We start from the raw sequence: 19461 nt of genomic DNA on the forward strand, positions 1-19461 counted from the left end.
CTCATGATCACAGAGGGAAGTCTAAAAGTGTATGGACAGTTTCTGCGCAACACTTTAGAAACAGAAGATGGTGTTGGTGGACATTCTGGTAAGTTAGGAGATAGGATTTCCTTCCTCAAACAGTTCTTTGGACCCCTAGTCAGAGCTCTTCGGCTTCTACTCACCTGTGCCCCACACCAGCCTGCATGCTTCAAATCTTGCCTCACTGGAGACAAAAATACCCTCTATATGATGTGTTGACTGACTATAGGCCAGACTTACACCAGTATCTTTTTTCAACTCTAAACAACTTGAAATGGAGACCTGACCTACAAGCAGGGATGGATAAACCACAGGTGCACCTTCAAACCAAATTAGGGAAATTTAGAAAGCCAAAAGGCAGCCTGACTTGGAAGCAGCCACATCACCTCTTTTTCTGTACAATGGGCCATAGAAAATGATACCTCTGGCCTGAGGGTCTCACCTTTGACTACCCCCACCCCCCTCTAATCTTTGGAGAAACATTTTCATAATCATATTAGGCCAGGAAGGGGCATGGATCCAAGAATTTAATCCATTCACTCCAACATTCCTCTGGATAAACTAGTACCATTGGAGTCAGAAACACTTAAGAAGCAAACACAGTAGTTCAGTGAAGGTTCCATTTTTACTTCAGAACCAAAGAAATCACATCAGTGGAGCAGGACTGAACATCAGAAGCCCCTCAGATACAATGCATACTACACGCGTGATTTATCACAGTCTGTTCTGGTATGACACATGCCCAATTAGATCCACAAGTGAGTTGAAGCAAAGCAGCAATTGCTCGGGAGGCATTGGGGGGACCATTCCATAAAGAGGAGTGGGGAAAATATCTTGGCAGCACAGGTATCAACAGGCAGGGGGAACAGGGCCTTTCCTTGCTTATTTCCTTCTCCTATAAACCCTGATCCAGCACCAAGTTCAACAGGACCCAAAACCACCTTTTGTAGGAGATGGAAGGCTCCAGACTAGCTCCGGGATGGAAGGCGGTTCAAGATCAGCAGGGGACATGACTGGGAGCGATCGAACCCCCATTCCATTCAACTGGATGGCTCAAAAGGGGGCAAGATGCAGATCCGGTGCCAGTCCCTTCAGGTGGGGGTACAGCCACCACCTCAATTCCAGCTTGAAGTGACCAGTTCATTGGGCCATGAGGCCTTCTCCTTACGGTGCACTTAAGAGACCTCTGCATCCAACGTATAGATCCGTATCAAGTCCAAGACAATTTGGTCAATGACGCTCTTGGAGAGATCTTCACTGAACACCTAGGAGGACAGAAAACCAGGTATGAGGAACAAGGTTCTGCAAAGCAGGGCAGGACAGTTACCAAGGCTGGAGACAATGATGGTCCTTGTTTTTTCCAGAAAGTTGGAAGTGGTTTGAAAGAGGGGTCAGGGATCGCTGCTTGTGGTTCATGCACTCCTCCTACTTCCCCTTGTGGAAACTGGATTTGACCACAGCTGACAGAGGGACAAAATACTTACTTATTTAAAGTATTTCTATGTTGGCTTTCTGAAACCAACCAAGACAGTCTATGCATTTTTAAAAAATAAAAATAAAAGAGTCATCCAAAGAAAACATAATAAAACAATAAAAGCAACATTGAAAAGCATGATAATTTAAAAACACAAATTAAAAAGGTGTGTCTTGGTCCCCTTCCTGAATTCAGAGGGAGTTTGGGAGCAATGCAGGAGAAAACCCTTTCCTGTGTTCGCAATAAGCCTCTACAAACGGGCATCTTCAAAAGGGCCTCTCCTGCAGATCTTAGTAATGCAGCAAGATCATACCAGGAAAAAGTGGTCCCTCAGAGAGCCAGCGCAAAAGAAATGTGCATGTGTAACGGGTGTGTAACTTCCAGGAGTCCACTTTCCACCTCCTGGAACCCCCCATGGGCTGCACATGCAGTTCACATGTTGCCCACTCCTAATGTACACCATGGAAAGCAAAACCCCTCTCAACTCACTTTCAGCTCCACTAAAAGTTATTTTCTGTCTCCAGCCTTAGTTGCTGACCAGAGTGCTGGCTCCTGTGCTTGGCACAGAGGTCCCTCCCCCACACCCTGCCGATTTCACAAAAGCTCCAGTGCCTGAACGGGAAGGGAGTTCCATCGGCAAGAAAAGCCGCTTAATGGCATCACCCAGGAGCCAAGTTAAAGCATCAACAGATCTTTATCCAAGTACATTTCCTACATTTGTGGTTCCTGAGGAGTTCCCCAAAGATGAAGATGAATAGCCGAAGAGAGCTTCGGCTATTGGGCGGTATAGAAATGAAATAAATAAATAAATAAATAAATAAATAAATAAATAAAGATATGAGAGGTGGCAAATCATCTCTTCCAAACCTGAAACTGAGAGGGTCCTTCCCGTCCTCACCCCTATGGCAAATCCTCACCCCAATAGGGAAAGCAGTGCCAGCAGCAGGCAATAGCATTCCTGGTTTCTACATGCCAACTCTGCAAGATACTCTAGTGAGGAGCCTGGACAACCACTTCTCCCACCAGAGAGAAGCAAGGATATGCCCCAGTCTCTTAGGGTGCAACTAGATGAAATGGCAGATCTCTGTTTGGATCGCACATGTTTGGTTTGGCTTAAAATGGCAAATGAATGGGTTGGGCTCACTGGACCTGGGGTGGTGTTGTGGATTAATCTCCCTCGCAGTGCCATTTTCCTAGCTGAAATCGCTCTCCTGAAGTGGTTATTTGCTCCATATGCAAAAAACAGCATGGGGGGGGGGGGGGACATGACACACACTTTAACAAGGAACATAATGACCTGGTTTGCACAGCCCAACAGATTATCATGTGTTAAATAACCCATGATGAGCTGTGGTGTGTGCAGCCACTGTTTTGAATATGCAACCCACGACTGGGATAATCGGGCCCCATGGCTGGACTCACCATTTTAAAACCAAGGAGCAAAGTAGGAGACCCAGTCACAAATCTTCCACGCCTCATCTCATCTGGCCTCTGAGTTTTGAGTGCTGCCTTAAGGGCACGTCCGGATATGAACACAGGTCTGGTGAGTATGGGGGAACACTCCAGCAATGTCTTCCTGCCCTGGTCCCAACCTCCCCATTTGCTCCTGCATAGCAGGCAGGAGCAAATGCAGGGCCAGTATAGAATGGATAGCCCAAGAGTGGGGAAATCCCAGATGTTCTTGGACTACAACTGCCATCCTGACCTTTGGCTATGCTGGCTGGGTCTGATGGGAGTTGGAGTCCAGCAGTATGGGGAGGGCCACTGGTTCCCCACCCCGGTGCAGTCCACGTGACAGTGGGGCAGAAAGATCCTCTCGTGGACATGCTCCAAGACCAGGTGTGGTTTGGGCCGAAGAGGGACACATCACTCACTGACCCCGGCCAGCAGCCTGCCCCATCCTCACCTGCCACCAAGGCCGCTCTGCTTCAGCATCGGCAGGCACCTCCACCCCGTAACACTGTAGGGCCAAGTAAAGGACTGTCACAGCAATATGCTGAGGGGCGTGTTGCAGGCACAACGGCCCATGGTAGCTGTCCCGCAACAAGGCCCATGCTGCCACAGTCACCGGGGTCCGATCCCAACTGTGCCGGTTCATCCAGTGCTTCAGGGACAGTAAGTAGTGGAGGAGGTACTGCATAAAGAGGACAGCAGCTGTCAGGGATGGCTGGGAACATGCAGGGGACAGGATGACTCATTCTTGACCTCTCCTGCACAAACCCCATTTGTTTCAACAGGGATTGCTGCACATGGCAAGCCTGTAGCAGACTGTCCTGAAGGGTCCCCGCTGGCTTGCAGTCCAATGGGATCACACACCTCTTTCTTTCCCTTGTTTTATCTCATGATTAACCCTATGGGGTAGGTTAGTCTGAGACGGCGTGACTTCCTAAGGCCACCCACTGAAACCCACGGCTGACTGGGGATTTGAACAAAGGTCTCTCTGGGCCAACACCCTACAGCCACTATGCCAGGCTGGCTCTCCCTGGCAGCATGAAGCGTTTGCAAGAGCCAGTTGTAGGAAGTTCTCCAGCAAGAGGTCACTATGGTTTGGGAAAAAACCTGATGGATCCTGAAGTCCTCCTAGCCACTTCGTAGTGAACAATCATTATACAACACTTCAGTGTATGGGGGGGGGGGGGTCACTTATCCTCACAACCCTGGAAGGTAGATTAAGTTGACACAGTGATTTGTCCAGTAAGCTTCATGGCCTTGTCAGGGATTTAAATTCGGCACTAGTTTCCCAACTCTGCCACACCTGCATTCCCCAGCATCCAGTCCGATCCAACTGCACCCGCTCTCTGACGAGAACAAAGAGTCAGACACCCAGGAGTGCTGGCTCCCAGCCAGCCTGGCTCGTTCCAGTTCCACTAAGGATGCCTGGGTGCTGTCCTTCTGCCCTGCTACCTTGTCCACCCTGGGCAAGAATCTTGACTTCTATTCTGCTCCCACTACTCTAACCCACTGGTGCCTATTCCCATCTGGGGGGTGGTAGCGGATCCCAAAGGGTAAGGCCCCAAGGCCAATCCCTCCATGCTGAAGGAAGAGCAGTGAAGACTGAACCCGTGCAATTCATGCAGCCCCATTTCCACCCTGTGCCCCGTGCTGTGCAGCCTGGACCTTATGGGGGTGCTGGAAGGAGACACGGAAGCACAGCACCCGCAGCATGAGCAGCTCACACTGGACAATGCTGTCTCTCAGCTCCCAGAAATGGGTGTCCAGCTCCAGGGGGTCACTCCGGGGATGCAGGTACCTGGTGGGAGAAAATGTTGGAGGTTTATGGGGTTCCTTTTTGTAGGTTGCAATTAAACTGACGTGGCTCTTCCTCGGGACTCCCAGTCAATGGCCAAATAACAAAAGTCAAGACTTGTGCAGGCAGCCACTCCATCTAAACCTCAATTGTGACCTCACAATCATCTGTAGCCTTCTTATGGAGAAGCCAAATCCACATATGCACAGCCATTTCGGGCTTTTATCATATGCGTCTATCATCACCTTTCCCACTCTCTGTTTATGCGTTCTCTCCTACTGTTGTCTCTTTCTCTCTCTCAATCTTCCTGCCCCCACGTCTCTTAAAACATGGAAGCAGTATCAGTGGGGTGACCCACCTTAGGACAAGGTGTGGCCGCAGTGGGTCATGATCCACCAAATCAATCCTTTAAGCCAGGCTTCTCCAACCTGGCGCCTTCCAGGTGTGTTAGACTACAACTCCCATCACCTCCCAGTCAGCATGTGGCTGGGGAAGATGGGAGTTGTAGTCCAAACACTTCTGGGGGGCGCCGGGTTGGGGAAGGCTGCTTTAAGCAGCTGAGAGAGCTAATTCTGAAACATGCCTAAGATTTGCTGGTCTAAATTCAGTAACAAAAGACCCAACAGCCCAGATCCAAAGAATCGCACAACAAGTTCTATGTGCCCAAAGGGGGTTTGTGTTTCTTGAACAGCAATCCAAGGTTTCAAACCACTTTTGGAACTGAGTGGCACAGGGTTCTGCTATTCAACAGGGGTGAAAAAAGTCAAGAGCCCCACTGGCTATGCCCCAAGACCCTGGGTATGCCTGAAGTAACCCTTTCCTTCCTGGCCAACATTGAGAGGGCGAGGCTTACTTTTACTAGAGGCATCATATATACAGGCTGATTTCATAAAGTCTACCTGACTCTGAAGGTCACCATAAGGCCAGGAAATAATTTGCCTTCAGGTCAGTTTTGCTAACACACAAGATAATTTTATCTTGCTCCATAATGAACATAAGTCTGGAATAGAAGACATCTTGTCCACTGCAGCTCTCTTTGTGTGGCACAATAGAACTTGGATGTGGAAACTTAATTGGGAGGAGAAGGGTTACCTGTATAGAAAAGCTGAACCTCAGAGACTCATTTTAGACTCTACGCCCTTCCAGTTCATTCCAGTACTATTATTTTAATCTGAAAGCACAGCTGGAGCTACACTCACTCTGCACACCACCAGAACTGTTTTTAAAGTTGTAAATGTATTTTCACGTTTTCTAATCACGTAAGCCACCTTGTAAAGGCAGTGTACCCTGAAAAGCAACTTAATAATATTTTACGTAAATAAGGGAAATCCCCTGGACAATCTTCTCTCTGATAATCAATGGAAACTGTGTCATTTGCAAGGCTATCGAGGAACTTATGCTGAGTTCAAGCCTGAGCGCCACCCGTGTGGAGAAGGTGGACAGAGTAATTTGTAACCCTCTCCCATAATACTAGAACCCAGGTTCACCCAGTTAAACTGATGGGCAGAACAGGCCAAAGAAAATACTTCTGCACACGACATGAAATTAACTTATGGGATTCACTGCCAGTAGATATGGCCTAGATGGTTTTAAAAGTGGGCGAGGCAAATTTATGGAGGATATGTCTAACAACAGCTGTTGGCCGAGGTATCTAAATGGGAGCTCCATGTTCAGAGGCAATGAATAACAATTGCCCAAGGCAAACAACAGAGGACTACTATGGCCTGCGTGTTCTGCTTGTGGACTTCTTGGAAACATCTGGCTGACCAAGGCTGGAAGTGGAATGATGAACCTTTGGGTCTGACCCAGCAAAGCTCTTCTTTAGTTCCTAAACTTTAGAAGAAAGTCCCACTGAAATTAATGGCGACTCAGCCCAATTGTAACCAAAGGATTTAAATGTGCAAAATCCTTTGCAGACTTCTTCAGTTATAAATTTAAAGCAGGGATCGGAAACCATTGGCCCACAAGCCACATGCAATCCCTAGGAGTTCTCCATCCGGCCCACAAGCTTCTTCTGATGTTATCTACAATCAGTGATCAGAGGTAAGAGGGTACTTACAGACAATTAAACTTTAAATATCCTAAATTGAACTGTGCTTTAAAGGCATGAGAGCCGTTGCATAGAATTGAGCTGTGTTTTGAATGCTTAGTGGGAAAATGTCCAAATGGGTAAGAATCACATCTGTCCTTGATCCTGCCCCATGCCCTTAGCCCCACCCACTGCTAGAATACACCCACACACATACACAAGACCCTTCCCAGCCCCTAGGCCAAAAAAAAGGTTCGCCACTCCTGATTTAAAGAAATTGGCTGTATGTCTTATGCCAGGGGCAGGCAACCTAGTGTCCTTCAAATGTTTTGGGCTCCAACCCATGGCCACTGGCCATGCTGGCTGGGACTGATGTGAATTGCAGTCCAAAACATCTGGAGGGTACCAGGCTGCCTAGCCCTGCCTTAAGCTGTACGCAGGGGTAGGCAACCTGGCACTGTAACTCCTAATACCTCCAGTCCTGCGTTTACACACACACGATCCTCATTACCTATGGCTCACATTGATGATGTCCCTTGTCCGCAGATGCTGCTCTTCTACCTTCCCAGCCAGGTAAAGGGCAGCCATAGCCACCAGGTAGGGATCGTAAGGTTCCAGAGGCACCTCCGTAAAGAATCGGTGATAAATGGTACATGCCGTAGCAATGGGAACGGAGCGCAAGCCCAGCTTCACACCTGTCACCAAAAGGGAGATGCAGCAAGGAGGTTCCTGGCTCTTCCTTCCCCACCCCCCAAGAGGACTGGGAAGGAGAAAGCAAGATGCCATCCCTCTCCACTAAGAGGCATCTTGACCATGAAGCAGGGTAATACAGTTCCCTCAGGCAGCAAACTCCAACCATAAGGTTACGGGTGAGGTCAAGTCCATTGGGAAATTCTCCTATGCAAACCTGACTGAAATGAAAGGGCACTGCACCAGAGCAAATGTTTGCATAGCTCCCCAAATGACACCTCTAGCTCAGGGGTGAGGCATCTGTAGCCCTTCAGATGTTGCTAGGACTCTAACTCCCATCAGCCCCAGGGCAGGGGTGATGGGAGTTGTAGTTCAGCACCATCTGGAAAGCCACAGATTCCCTAGTCCTTTTCTTTTTGGAGTTCTAAGGAAAAGTGATGTAAATTTGCTCCCACCTTCACTGAGGGAGAGAGCATGTTGTTTAAAAAAATGTTATTGACATTAAAATGTGATTAAAGTTGCCTAACGAATTAAAGAACGTTACTTTAAATGGAGTGGGCTACTTGAATGTAAGATTTTGCTGTTTCACACTGACTTGCGATGCCTACCAGTTTTTTCCCTCTCCTCCCACTGCACACTCTTTTTATTATTACATTTATTATTATTGCTATTATAATTACTGCATTTATATCCTGCCTTTTTTCTTCTTGCAAGGAACCCAAGGTGGTGCACATGATCCATCTCCTCCTCCATTTTATCCTTACGACAGCCCTGTGAGGTAGGTTAGGCTGAGAGTCAATGCCTGGCCCAACGTCACTCAGTGAGCTTCATGGCTGAGTGGGGACTAGAACCTGGGTCTCCCAAGTCCCAGTCCAGCACTCTAACCACTTTACCACACTGGCTCTGGGTCTGCCTTTGGCCCTTCAGGCAGGGCCCTCTACCCTCCAGGTCCTTTGCAGAGCAGCTCTTGCATCTCCTCGACTCACGCCCTTCCCCTCCCAACACAGCCCTGCTTTCTCACCAGGGCTGGGGCATTACTGACCAAGGGGAGTAGGTTCTTCAGCTGTACCCAAGTGGGAACCACAGTTCAGTAGGCCTCTCACCTGCCTCCATGATGAACCTGCAGACTTTGAAGTGTGTCCTGGCATTTGCAGATACCTGGCCACTCTCCTGCAAACCGGTGGGATCCATGAATGTCAGTGTGTCCCAAAATATCTGCACAAGCAAAAGGAACCCTGTCAGTTTAGCAACTCCACTCTCGCTAGGCAAGCCCCCTAGCTCCCTGTACAAGTAAAGTCCTTCCTGTAGGATGCTATTCAGTGAGTTCAGTTTGGTTCCACTCCTTTGCCTGTGACTCAGCTCCCAGTTACCATCCTTCCTCCCCAGGGCATTAGCAATCTAGCAGAGGTTGCATGCTCACAGGGCACTGCCACCAAATTAAGGACAAATGATGAGGGATGTCCATATCTTTCCAATAACTTATATAGCCAACTGAGGCGGTTGGGGGGGTGGCAGGAGTTACGACAGTATTATAACTCCTGACAGGAGGGGTACACAGCACCCCAAGCGAGCACCCCTACCAACTGTGCTTGTGGTGGAACAAAGACAGGACAGAATGGAAACAGCATCCTGACATTGTAAAGCCCCATCTCTCCTTTTGGGTCTACACGTCAAGGTAGTGCTGGTTCCTAGCCCATGACAATTCAACATTTTATAGACATACGGTAGAAGTTATAGGGAATTATGGCAGGGGTGGGCAGAAAGCAAACTACAGTCTATCAGTGGAGCTCTAGTCTATTTCTACTGGACCACCTAGTTGAAGTTCTTGCAAAGAATATTGAAGTATCTTGGTCTGATCCTGTAATGCAGGGATGGGCAAAAAGTAGATCTCCAGATGTTTTGGACTCCAACTCCCAGCATTCCTGAACATTGGCCATGCTGGCATGAGCTTCTGGGAGCTAAAGTCCCAAACATCTGGAGATCTAAACATGTGCCCATCCCTGCTGTAATGCACTGTTGTTTTATTTACAGCTTATTGCTGATTTTTTCCCCCTCCAGCTAGTTATGCATGCAGAAAGGCTAACATTAGCTTCAGCAGGAGAAGACCCCAACAAGAAAGAGAATCATATTGAGGAGGAGGAGGAAGGTGGAGGAATACAGATAACAATCTAGATGGTTGCGACTTGTGTTTCACATCCTTCAAGTAATAAAGGTAAATACATCAAAGGAATTCCCAGAAGGGCATTACATATGTATACTATAATATAGGCAATCCACAAAGTATGGTAAGTCTGCACTTCCAGTTGTCTTTTGTGTTCTTAAGAAATCATGAATACTCAAGATCAGTGAATAAATTAGTTGGGCCATGACTGTTTTAGGAGATCCTAAGAATGGATTCTGCAGTGGGGTAATGCAGAAAAGGCAGACTATGGCCAATTGTAGTGGCAAAGTCCCCGTAACAGCCTTCCCCAACCTGGTGCGCTCCCGACATTTTCAACTGCAACTTTCATCGTCTCTGACCATTGGCCATGCTGGCTGAGACTACTGAGAGTTGCAGTCCAAAATATCTGGAGGGCGCCAGGCTGGAGAAGGCGACCTTACAACATCATCGTGGGGCAATCATCACAACAGCAACGCATCCCCCCAGAGCGGTGGGGCCTATGCAGCGGCGATTAGAAGGCTAAGATTCTGCGTGACGACATGCTTTCTGCAATCGCCTTTCCGTGCCAGAGAAGGTGACATCGTAACTCATCCACTGGGCCGGCCCGACCGTGAGCCTTATGGGGCAGGCAGCCGAATCCATTTCCCTCTCCTGTCAGTTGCTGGCCCCTGTCCAGCCAGGCTGCCGTCCCCCACCCCCGCCCGTCCCCTTACCCGCCCACGCACCCCCGGGTGTGCTCACTCGCCACCCATCCACCGACCAGCGTGCTCGCTCGCCGCTCGTTCGCCGCCGCTGCGGCCACCCCTCTGGCCCACTCGCGACAGCCAGCTGGCTAGGTGCCGGCCGTGCAGCGCCCAAGCAGGCGCGGGGTTGGGAGCGGAGCGAGCGGCAGCTGCCCTCGCCCTGCCTTCAGGAAAACAGAGAGGTCTGGGCGGCCATGGTGGCGCGCTGGGTGCGGGGCGCCCCAGCACACGTGGCGTATCACGTGAAGGAGGGGCCGGGCCGGGCCGGGCCGCCCTTGCGTGGCGCTGCGCGGCAGCCGCTGCAGCGGCCCGCTTCCCCCCGTCAGCGAGCGTCTGACTCCCGCTCGCTTCTCTTCATGCCTTCTCTTCGCCAGGCGCTCAGCTTCCGAGCTGCCCCTCCGCCTCCAGCAGAGCCGATGCCTGAGGGGGGAAATGAGAAACTCCCTAGAGCAGCCTCCCCCAACTTGGCGGCCCTCCAGATCTGTTGGACTACAACTCCCAGCATCCCCAGCCAGTCCAACACATCTGGGGGGCCGCCAGGTTGGGGGAGGCTGCTCCAAACTGCCGCGCTCTGCCTCCTTTCTCAGGACTTTGGCTTTCCTCTGCGCTTTTTGATGCGCCTCTCCTCACATCTTGTGCTCTAGTACTCTCCAACACACACGTACCCCTCTGTTTTAACTCTTCCTCCATCCTCCCATGGAGGAGGATCCATGGAGGATCCTCCATCCTTTCTTTCCAAAGGAAAGGGGGCCTTTCTTCCCCCTTCCGCCCCTCATCTGGGAGGAACTGCCCCCAGGGCCTATTTCTCTGACCCCGGATAACCCCGCAAACAACGACAAACTCAGCGACTATCCCGAAGTCTTCACTGTCCTAACAAGACCTCCCCGCCAGAGCTGAGATACAATCCATGTTTTCCCCCTAAGCAACCTCTTTTACAGGAAATGCAAATTTCCTCACTGCTATCTTAGGAAGAGTAAATCAGTAATCAACGGAATCACAACCACTATTTTTCTCTCAAGTTCCAGCCAGTATAATCCTCTACCTTGAAAACACATATCAAACTAAGCAGAACTTCAGGGCCAACAATATTGCACTTCCAGGGATGGAGTAGCGGTAACATGAAAAATAGTCAACTTATCTCCTTTTTTCCTTTTCTTGTACCAACATGGGTCTTTTTTAAATTTGCAAATGTGAACCACCCAGAGAGCTTCGGCTATTGGGCGATATAGAAATAAATAAATAAATAAATAAATGTAACAGAAACAAAAAAGAAAGCGGGGAAACAATGAAAGAAAAAACGGGTGGGAAAGACAAGAGAGTTCTTGACCTGCCCCTTGTTCAAGAATAGTAATGTGTTCCATGATCAACTTAGGACAGTTGATCATTGGAATCAACACAACAGGGTATGTCAGGGGAAAAGGTTCTAGCCAGTGGTGGCACAAGATGTCAATCCAGGAGGACCTATGTCACCATCACTCCCTCAGAGGCAAGCAAGATATTGGGTGGGCTCTCCAGAGAACCAACCAAGCCCAAATGCCTCTTTCCGAGGAAGTTGTTCCTCAGAGCAAGACATAGTGGGCAAGGTGACCACAAATATAATAATTTTCTATGTGTACAGATTATGTCCAGAGAGGAGCATTCAAACCTGTGAGCCCCCTCCTGCAGTCTGGAGTGGTACAGTCCAGACACAAGTTTACCACCTCAGTGAGAAGAACTAGGCTATGTAGTTGTCCATAAACTGAAAGAAATGGTAGAATGTGTTCCAGAATGGTTCCCCACTAGAGGGTGCTGGTTCATAATTCAGCTAGAAATGAGTGGTCTTTGTTAGGCTACAGTCCAAAATACAATTACTAGGAAGTAATCTCCATTCATTGAACACAGTGTGCCCTACTTCTGAGGAAACAGGATTGTGCTGTATAGGTAGCCCCCCCCCCCATGCTTTCCCGCCACTCCTTCCATCTTTTTTTTTAACCAGAAAAAATCCATTGAGGAATAAAAGACGAAATAGCGGCACAATGCCTTTTGAGTCTGGAAGCCCCCTCCTCTGTCTGGAAGCCCCCTAAGCATATGCACATGTAAGTGAAACAATTGCCTATATTGCTTCCCTGTTTACCACTGCCTCCACTTTCCTCCAGTCCCTCTGTTGTTTTTCTAATGTTGAATTTTAGATTATAAGCTCCTTGGAGTGGGGACCTGCCCTCTTGTACCTTGTAAAGCGCCATGGTGCTGTATAAATAATAAAAATACATGGTATTTACCCTACAGGAAGCCACTGAGCTGTTTAAACACTTTGCTAAACACTAGGGTACATTCATGTACTGGCTGGTCTTGTCAGGTTACAATCAAGAGCTTTCCCCCTTAAATCTGAGAATGGGGCTTCTCCTGTCCATTTTTCCCCTGGCCCAGTCATCCACACACCTCTTCACCAAAGGTTACAGAGGCTGGGGAGTGAAATGGTAGGACCAGGTGAAAAAAATGGGCCACAGAATACACAACAGCCTCATCTCCTGCTTCAGCTACAAATTTAAAGGTAAAGGGGGATTTCTGTGGTTTTCAGTCTGGCATCCCCATCCAGGCTTCCAGTGGAGTGCTGCCACTAGAGAAGTGAAGGTTTGGTGGTGGGGATGGGTGGGATTAGGAACCCCCCCCCTCCAATTTTCCAAAACTCCCTGTTGAAAAAAGGCAGAGATTGTGTTTTGTTTTTTTTAAAATGGAGTTTCCCCATTTTCTTCTCCCCCCGCCCCTTCACGTCCCTATTTGCACCACCACCAGAAGCATAGGATCTTGGATTTTCCTGGACATTCCCATGCAGATGGTTCAACCCATGTTAGTTGCACAGTTACTTCCTTCAGTCATCTGGGGTGGCAGCAGCTGAGTGCTAATTGAAGCAACCTATGCATATGTAGTGTCCTGCAGAGACTGGATGGTGGTTGAGGAATATGACTGTGGTGAACTGGAGCAAATCTTTCCAAGTCAAGTCTTTGTCACAGTGAAAAGGCAAAGAGTTCTGTGGCATCTGAAAGACTAACCAATTTCTTGTGGCATGCACTTGCAAATTCAGTCAAAGGTCTACTTCACCAGATGTACAGAGTAAACTGGGAAAGGCATATGTATCTAAGCACACCATCTGAGGTACAGTGGAGGAAAGCTCCCAGTTAATTAAAGGTAACAGAAATGCAGAGAACATATCCAAATAGCAGGAATACAAGACATGAACAATGCGTGACCTACATTGGCTAGAGCATCAATGCTTGGATTCTGTGTGGCACAATAGATAAGATAGAGCTGTGGACTTGGCCTAGGAAAACCTAGTTTCAAAATCCAGCTCCACCATAAACCATATTATCTTTTAATATCAGTACAGTACTTCAAAAATTTTAGGTGCTTTATAAGTGATGATGATGACAACAACAACAACAACAACAAAACTCAATAGCTTGTTTAGGATCATTGTCGTATCAGAGTTGCAGCATTCTAGTACACACTTTCATGAATTTTGAAACTATGAGTAAAGAGTTGCTTCATTTTTATTTATTTAAAATAAAATGAAAGCTGAGACTCTCCTAAAGCTGAATTCTAACACCATTACTGTTCTATGGCTCATGTTCCTGCACTGTCATAGCACACGCAGACCTGGTGCTAACCATTTATATTGCTGTCTTATTCATCCAAGTTATTCCAATAAAGGTGTGGAGGTCATTGTACTATAAATAATCTGACTTGTGGGGGCTGAAAATTAGTGCTTGAATTATGGTGGGGGACAGAGAGGGCTCATCCCTTTACCTTTTGTGATGCCCCCCTTAGCTACTGTTTTTAGAGGGCTATGGGAGGGGGATGATTTGATTAAAATAGGGGTTTGTGGCATGCCTCCCCTACCTTTCCCTTTTCAAACATGTCCAGGGGGGAATTAAAATGGCTCTTTGGTGCCCCTGCCAGGGACCAGATCACGCCAAGCTGCAGTGATGTGCAAACGAGCCATGAGTTGGTGCTTGCCCAGTTCAACACTGCTGTACTCCATCAGTAATTAATACCTGTGTGTGGCTGATGTTGTTCAGAACGATACAACCTTGACAGAAGTGTTTCATACACACCAGCTACTGTTTGGGTCAGACGTGAGAGGGAGTAGTTACAACCTGGCCATGCTCAAGGCTGAATTCAGCCCCAGCAAGAGAGTGGCACAAGCATCCAGAGCTCAGTGAAAGAACTCCAAGTTCTATACCAGAAGCTACTGCAGAAAGTGGCAGTGAGAATGAACTGATCCTTCAGAGGAGGCTGAGATGCATCACTGTGAGGTTTTTTGCTACGAAGAGATGCTGAGAATTGGAATAGCACAGTGCCAGACTGGGAACTACTTCTGTACATTAGCAGAAATGGTGGTAATACAAAGCTGGAGGCAGGCAACAGTTTTAAGAAGAGCTGAAAATGCCAGAGGAAAGAGGGTTTGGTTCCTATGGTGTTGTACTCACATCTGCGGCGCAGCTATGGCTAAAGTGCCAAGTGACCACCCAGAAAACGGCAGGTGATGAACACATCAGGGCAACCAAAGGAAACTCCCATTTTATTCCTGCAGTCATGATAATTGTCAGGGTGGAAACTGAGCTGAGATAACCCCAGAGCAGTTCTGATTCTGAGGAGGATCAGCAATCCATGGGAGAGGAGCCAGCTCATCCCTCACAGGCACAGCAGCTGGCAGAGATTCCTCCTGCCGGCATTCCTGAGATAGATAGTGATCCTAGCAGTGAGAGAGCACTGGAGGGGGGCTTGCTAGATGCTCAATGCAGACGAAGGGAGGGATGAGCGATGGAGGGTGCGGAAAGGAGGCATAGCGCCCGTTTGGCGCGCAAGCAACGGCTGCCTCCCGTGGACCCAAGGGAAAGAGGGAGGATCTCTCCCTAGCCCATAAGTTCAGGGTCTTCAAGTGATTCTCCTTCAAACGGGGATCAACTGCCTACTCGGAGCATAGGCTACTCTGCTGTTCATTGCTTAGTCGCTGGTGATTAGCATCTGAAAGAGTCATTAAGTCGTAAAAGGATTGTAAAAGCCTTGAAAAGAATCCTTTCGTCTGTGTCCTGTGTTGGCTATTGGAGTGGACTGAAAGAGGCCGCTAGGGCGCACCTGACAATAATGCTATGATTTAAGTGAGTTTAATACCAGTGGGGGCTGGTGGCTCTGATGCAAGTGGGGTGGTGAATCCACTCGGGGTTTCAGACAGAACCAGTCAGAACTCTAAAGGCGCAATTGGGACAGCTCCTTTAGAGTTCTGACTGAAACCCAGACTGGATTCACCACCCCACTGATATCAGAGCCACCAGCCTCCACTGTTTAAAATGTGAAGTAACACATGCTCAGAATATTTTTTTTAAGTCATGGTTGGCAGTTTTGTTGTTCTTCTAAGATATCAGGAATGTAGGAACAATTGCAAAGCATGGGATGGCATTGGGGTGGGGGAGGAAGAGAAATATTAATTGTGTGCTTCACAACTGAAGTAATACACAGGATTATCTAAAGGGGAGCCCACGTCCAGGCGCTGAAATTACCGAGCTGCACCACTTACCCACCTATTTCTCTTGCCCTGCTGCCCCTCTGGTCAAATGGGTTTGGCATGCTTTTGAAACAATATCAAAAGCTGCCAAATCTATTTGTCAGAGGCAAAAGTTGGGTGAGTGTACAGGCCAGGAGCAGCCATCCCTCTTTTAAACCACCTTCAGTGATCCAAAAATCCTAGCAATTTTCTCCAGCCCCAGAATCCCAGAAGTAGCTGAGCTTCAAGATTAAAATATATTAAAATATATGCTCCATTCTAGTTTCTCCTGTCCATCTGATGACATCCACACCATGTTCAAAAGATCATTATCTTACAGCAGGGGTGTCAAACCTCTGTCACCCCAGAGGCCAAATTCAATTTTGGAGAAGTTCATGGAGGCCACATTCCAGTTGTAGGTGGGGCCAAAGACAATGGGGCGGGGCCAAAATGCAAAAGAATACCAGCATATTGTAGTTATGCCAGTAACTAAGGGCGTCTCTATGTTAAAGAAAAAAACCACAGTCTTACCAGGCTTTCTTTGTTGTGGAGGCTCTCTGCATTTACCATGGGCTCCCAGATGGTGACCAACAGTGACCACATGATTGCCAGGAGGGGAGTTTTCAATTTTCAGTGCTCCATAGTTTTCAATGAAACAGCACCATCTAGTGGCTGTTTGATAGTGCAATGATGGCTTTATTCACTGGGGAAAACTGATGATAAATTTTAATAGTTCATTATCTCCTGATCTTTTAAACATGGAATAGCCTGCTGGATGTGCCTTAGAGGTGGACGACATCATGTAAAGGACCTGCAAACTGCTGTGAGTGGCCAATCATAAACACATGATAAATGACTCCTGTAGAAATGCTCTTCGACTTAGGAGAGGCATTTCAACCTTTTAGAATGGGGGAAAAAACTGTGCAAAACCTGGAAAACCAGCAAACAGGTGTTCATTGATGAGAAAGGAGAAGGTCTTCAACACCCCTGCCTTGCAGGATCTGACCATCTAATCTAGCAGTCCATTTCCAACAGTGACCTATCGGATGCCTCTGGATGTTCAGAAACAGGACAAGATGGAAAACATGGCCTTCTGTTCTTTGGCCCCAACACTGTTGTAGTGGAGCCAGGGCTCATAGGGACACAGCACCAGCAGGGATGCTGATGTTATCTGTTCTCTCTGAGCTTAGCTGCAATCCTCACAGTAGCTGGGGGAAATAAATTTTCCCAGCAACAATGTAGTGTTGTGAGCTATGCCTGTTGCAATGCAAAGTATTTTGGGGTGGCTTGATACTGAATGGTCAATTAAGATCCAATAGTTTTATAAAAGACCTGCTCTTGGTCAATGAAAACTGCTAGAATTGGTTTGTTGATATGGATCAAAACAGCTGGTTGCATTCTTGGCAGCTATGGGGGACTGTCACGATGAGAGCCTGCACTTCCAAATTTACCACTACACCACTAGTCCCCACCATCTGGTAATCAAGAGGTATACTGCCTCTGAAGATGGAGGTTCCACATTAGCTACCATGTCTGTTGATAGACCATGAATTTGTCAAGTACTTTAAATGCTATCTACGCTAGCAGACATCACCATATTTTCTAGTAATGAATTTCCCTTTGCAATTGTTCTGGTTATAATGGCTAAAAACTGAAAGCAGGGAATGGACATTACTCCATGTCAGAGCTGTTTTTCCAATGCGAGGAATTGTTTTACTTCCCTATCTAGGTGGCTCAGACAAGTGAGCCCAACCACATGCTAGAAGAAATGTTTTCTCCCCCCCTACCGCCTGAATGTATCACTGGTTAGTCTGACTTTGGTGGCCCTTTTTAAGGCCCCAAAGCAGCAGCTAAATAATTTAGCCCTATATACTGATAGTGAACTTATTCTCAAAGGGCTTTTCTACACAAAACATTTAGGCTGAATCTACACATAGCAGTTATACCATTATCATACTGCAGTGATAACTATTGGTGCCCACTGGTGTCATGTGCAACAATAGTTATCATTGCAGTATGATAACGGTAAAACTGCTATGTGTAGATTCAGCCTTATTGTTCACTTGTCATTCCCTACTCATGATTGTTAATAGGTTCTTTAAATGACGTCATGACCCCCCAGTTTCACTTCTGTGTCTAACCAGCACTTTCAGTGAGTTTTTTTAGAGCAAGGAAAATGCAGCATTTAATCGAGAAAGTGAACAAAAGCTCAATTTCCTCTTGTGTATTTGCGCTATTCTGCTATACTACAGTGCCACTTGGAGGTTATACAGAGGAAAAGCAGAAAAGGAAATCCTCCTCACATAGTGCTCGGATCTCAATTCTGCAATGAAACCGAAAGTAGAGACAGCAGGTTAACTACAGCCTTGAAAGAAAAGCAGCCTTGTGTAGAAAAGCTTTCAGTGTCAATCCTTATGTAGCCAACATGGCATGACCCATGCAAACCCTAAGGTTTGCAGAAGTGCAAAAAAAATTTAAAACCCCATTCTTCTAAAAATAGCCCATTGGGGACTGAGCATGCTCCATGGACATGGAATACTAACTGCTGGGTGGAAAAACAGAAAATCAGGTGGGGAGGAATGGAGACATGGCCATGGAACCCTGCAGAGAAGCATTCCACATGGGAACATTTTGTTGCAGTCCCCTGGTTCCACTTGTAAATGAACAACATAAAGCCCTGCCCAGCTCCACCCATGGCAATTAGTGGCATCCTTGGCATAAACCAAAAGGGTTCCATTGAGGCTCCCTAAGAGAAAATGTCCTGGATTCTTCGGAATGAAATTACCCCACCTAATACCCTCTCTCCAGTTGTGGCGGGCTGATACTCCATACGAAGAGGTGGAAATCTAACCCTCCCTATATGTTTACATTTTTAGCATCTTTTCTTTTTAAACAGAATAAGCTACCCAGCGCCTACTGAATAGAGGGTGGTTTACAGATCCATGAATAACTGCAAACTCTTGCAGAAAGCACCTTATGTAAACTGAATAATGTATTCATTTGTTTGTTTGTTTCACTTATAGCCCACCTTTCCTTGCAAGCAGCTCAAGACTGCATACATGGTTTCTCTCTCCTCCCTTTTTATCCTCACAACAACCTGTGAATGAAGTTTTTCCAGGGGTAGGCAATGTGGTGCCCTCCAGATGTTTTGGACTGCTACTCCCATAAGCCCCAGCTAGCAGGGCCAATTGTACTCTAAAACATCTGGAGGACACCAGGTTGCCTCCCTTGGTTTAGACTTAGAGGTGCTGAACTGGCACAGGTTCACCTAGTGAGCTTTATGGCTGAGTGGGAATTTGAACCTGGGAGAAAGCCAGAACTGTGCCTTTATAAGCAAGTCTGCCCCCAATCACATGTAAAGCAAGAGCTGGTTGGGGTTGAGATCAAAAGGGGCACATGGGCAGAGGGTGCTGATATCTCCCCTCACCCGTCACTTCATACATACATGCACACAGACCACCCTTCCCTGTTGGTTTTCTCACAGTCAAGCTCACTTCTGGTATCATATCCCAGATGAGGTGGTGGTATGGGAGGATGGTTGGCCATGTTAGTCTTGCAGAAAAGCCAGATGGACT

At 47.5% G+C, this 19461-nt stretch overlaps 1 protein-coding gene across 4 annotated transcripts; it reads right to left on the bottom strand.

The window, feature by feature from the left end:
* Positions 1-629: 629 nt before the first annotated feature.
* CCNQ (cyclin Q) lies at positions 630-10588 on the bottom strand. 4 transcript variants are annotated; one of them, XM_084836030.1, is made up of 6 exons: positions 10383-10588; positions 8565-8676; positions 7283-7466; positions 4613-4745; positions 3402-3629; positions 630-1286 (listed from the first exon to the last, which is right to left on the bottom strand). In XM_084836030.1, exons 2-6 carry the CDS (start codon positions 8650-8652, stop codon positions 1197-1199), a joined length of 723 nt encoding a protein of 240 aa, XP_084692156.1. In that variant the 5' UTR covers positions 8653-8676; positions 10383-10588; the 3' UTR covers positions 630-1196. The 4 variants fall into 4 exon arrangements, with proteins under 4 accessions (XP_084692156.1, XP_084692158.1, XP_084692157.1 ...); XM_084836032.1 differs by having other exon boundaries at positions 10364-10588; XM_084836031.1 differs by having other exon boundaries at positions 10348-10588.
* Between the last annotated feature and the right edge of the window lie 8873 nt (positions 10589-19461).

Source organism: Heloderma suspectum, chromosome 2 (genome assembly GCF_057233095.1).
Source record: "Heloderma suspectum isolate Gila_16-S chromosome 2, 16-S_ref, whole genome shotgun sequence".
In the NCBI taxonomy this organism is placed as follows: Eukaryota; Metazoa; Chordata; class Lepidosauria; order Squamata; family Helodermatidae; genus Heloderma; species Heloderma suspectum.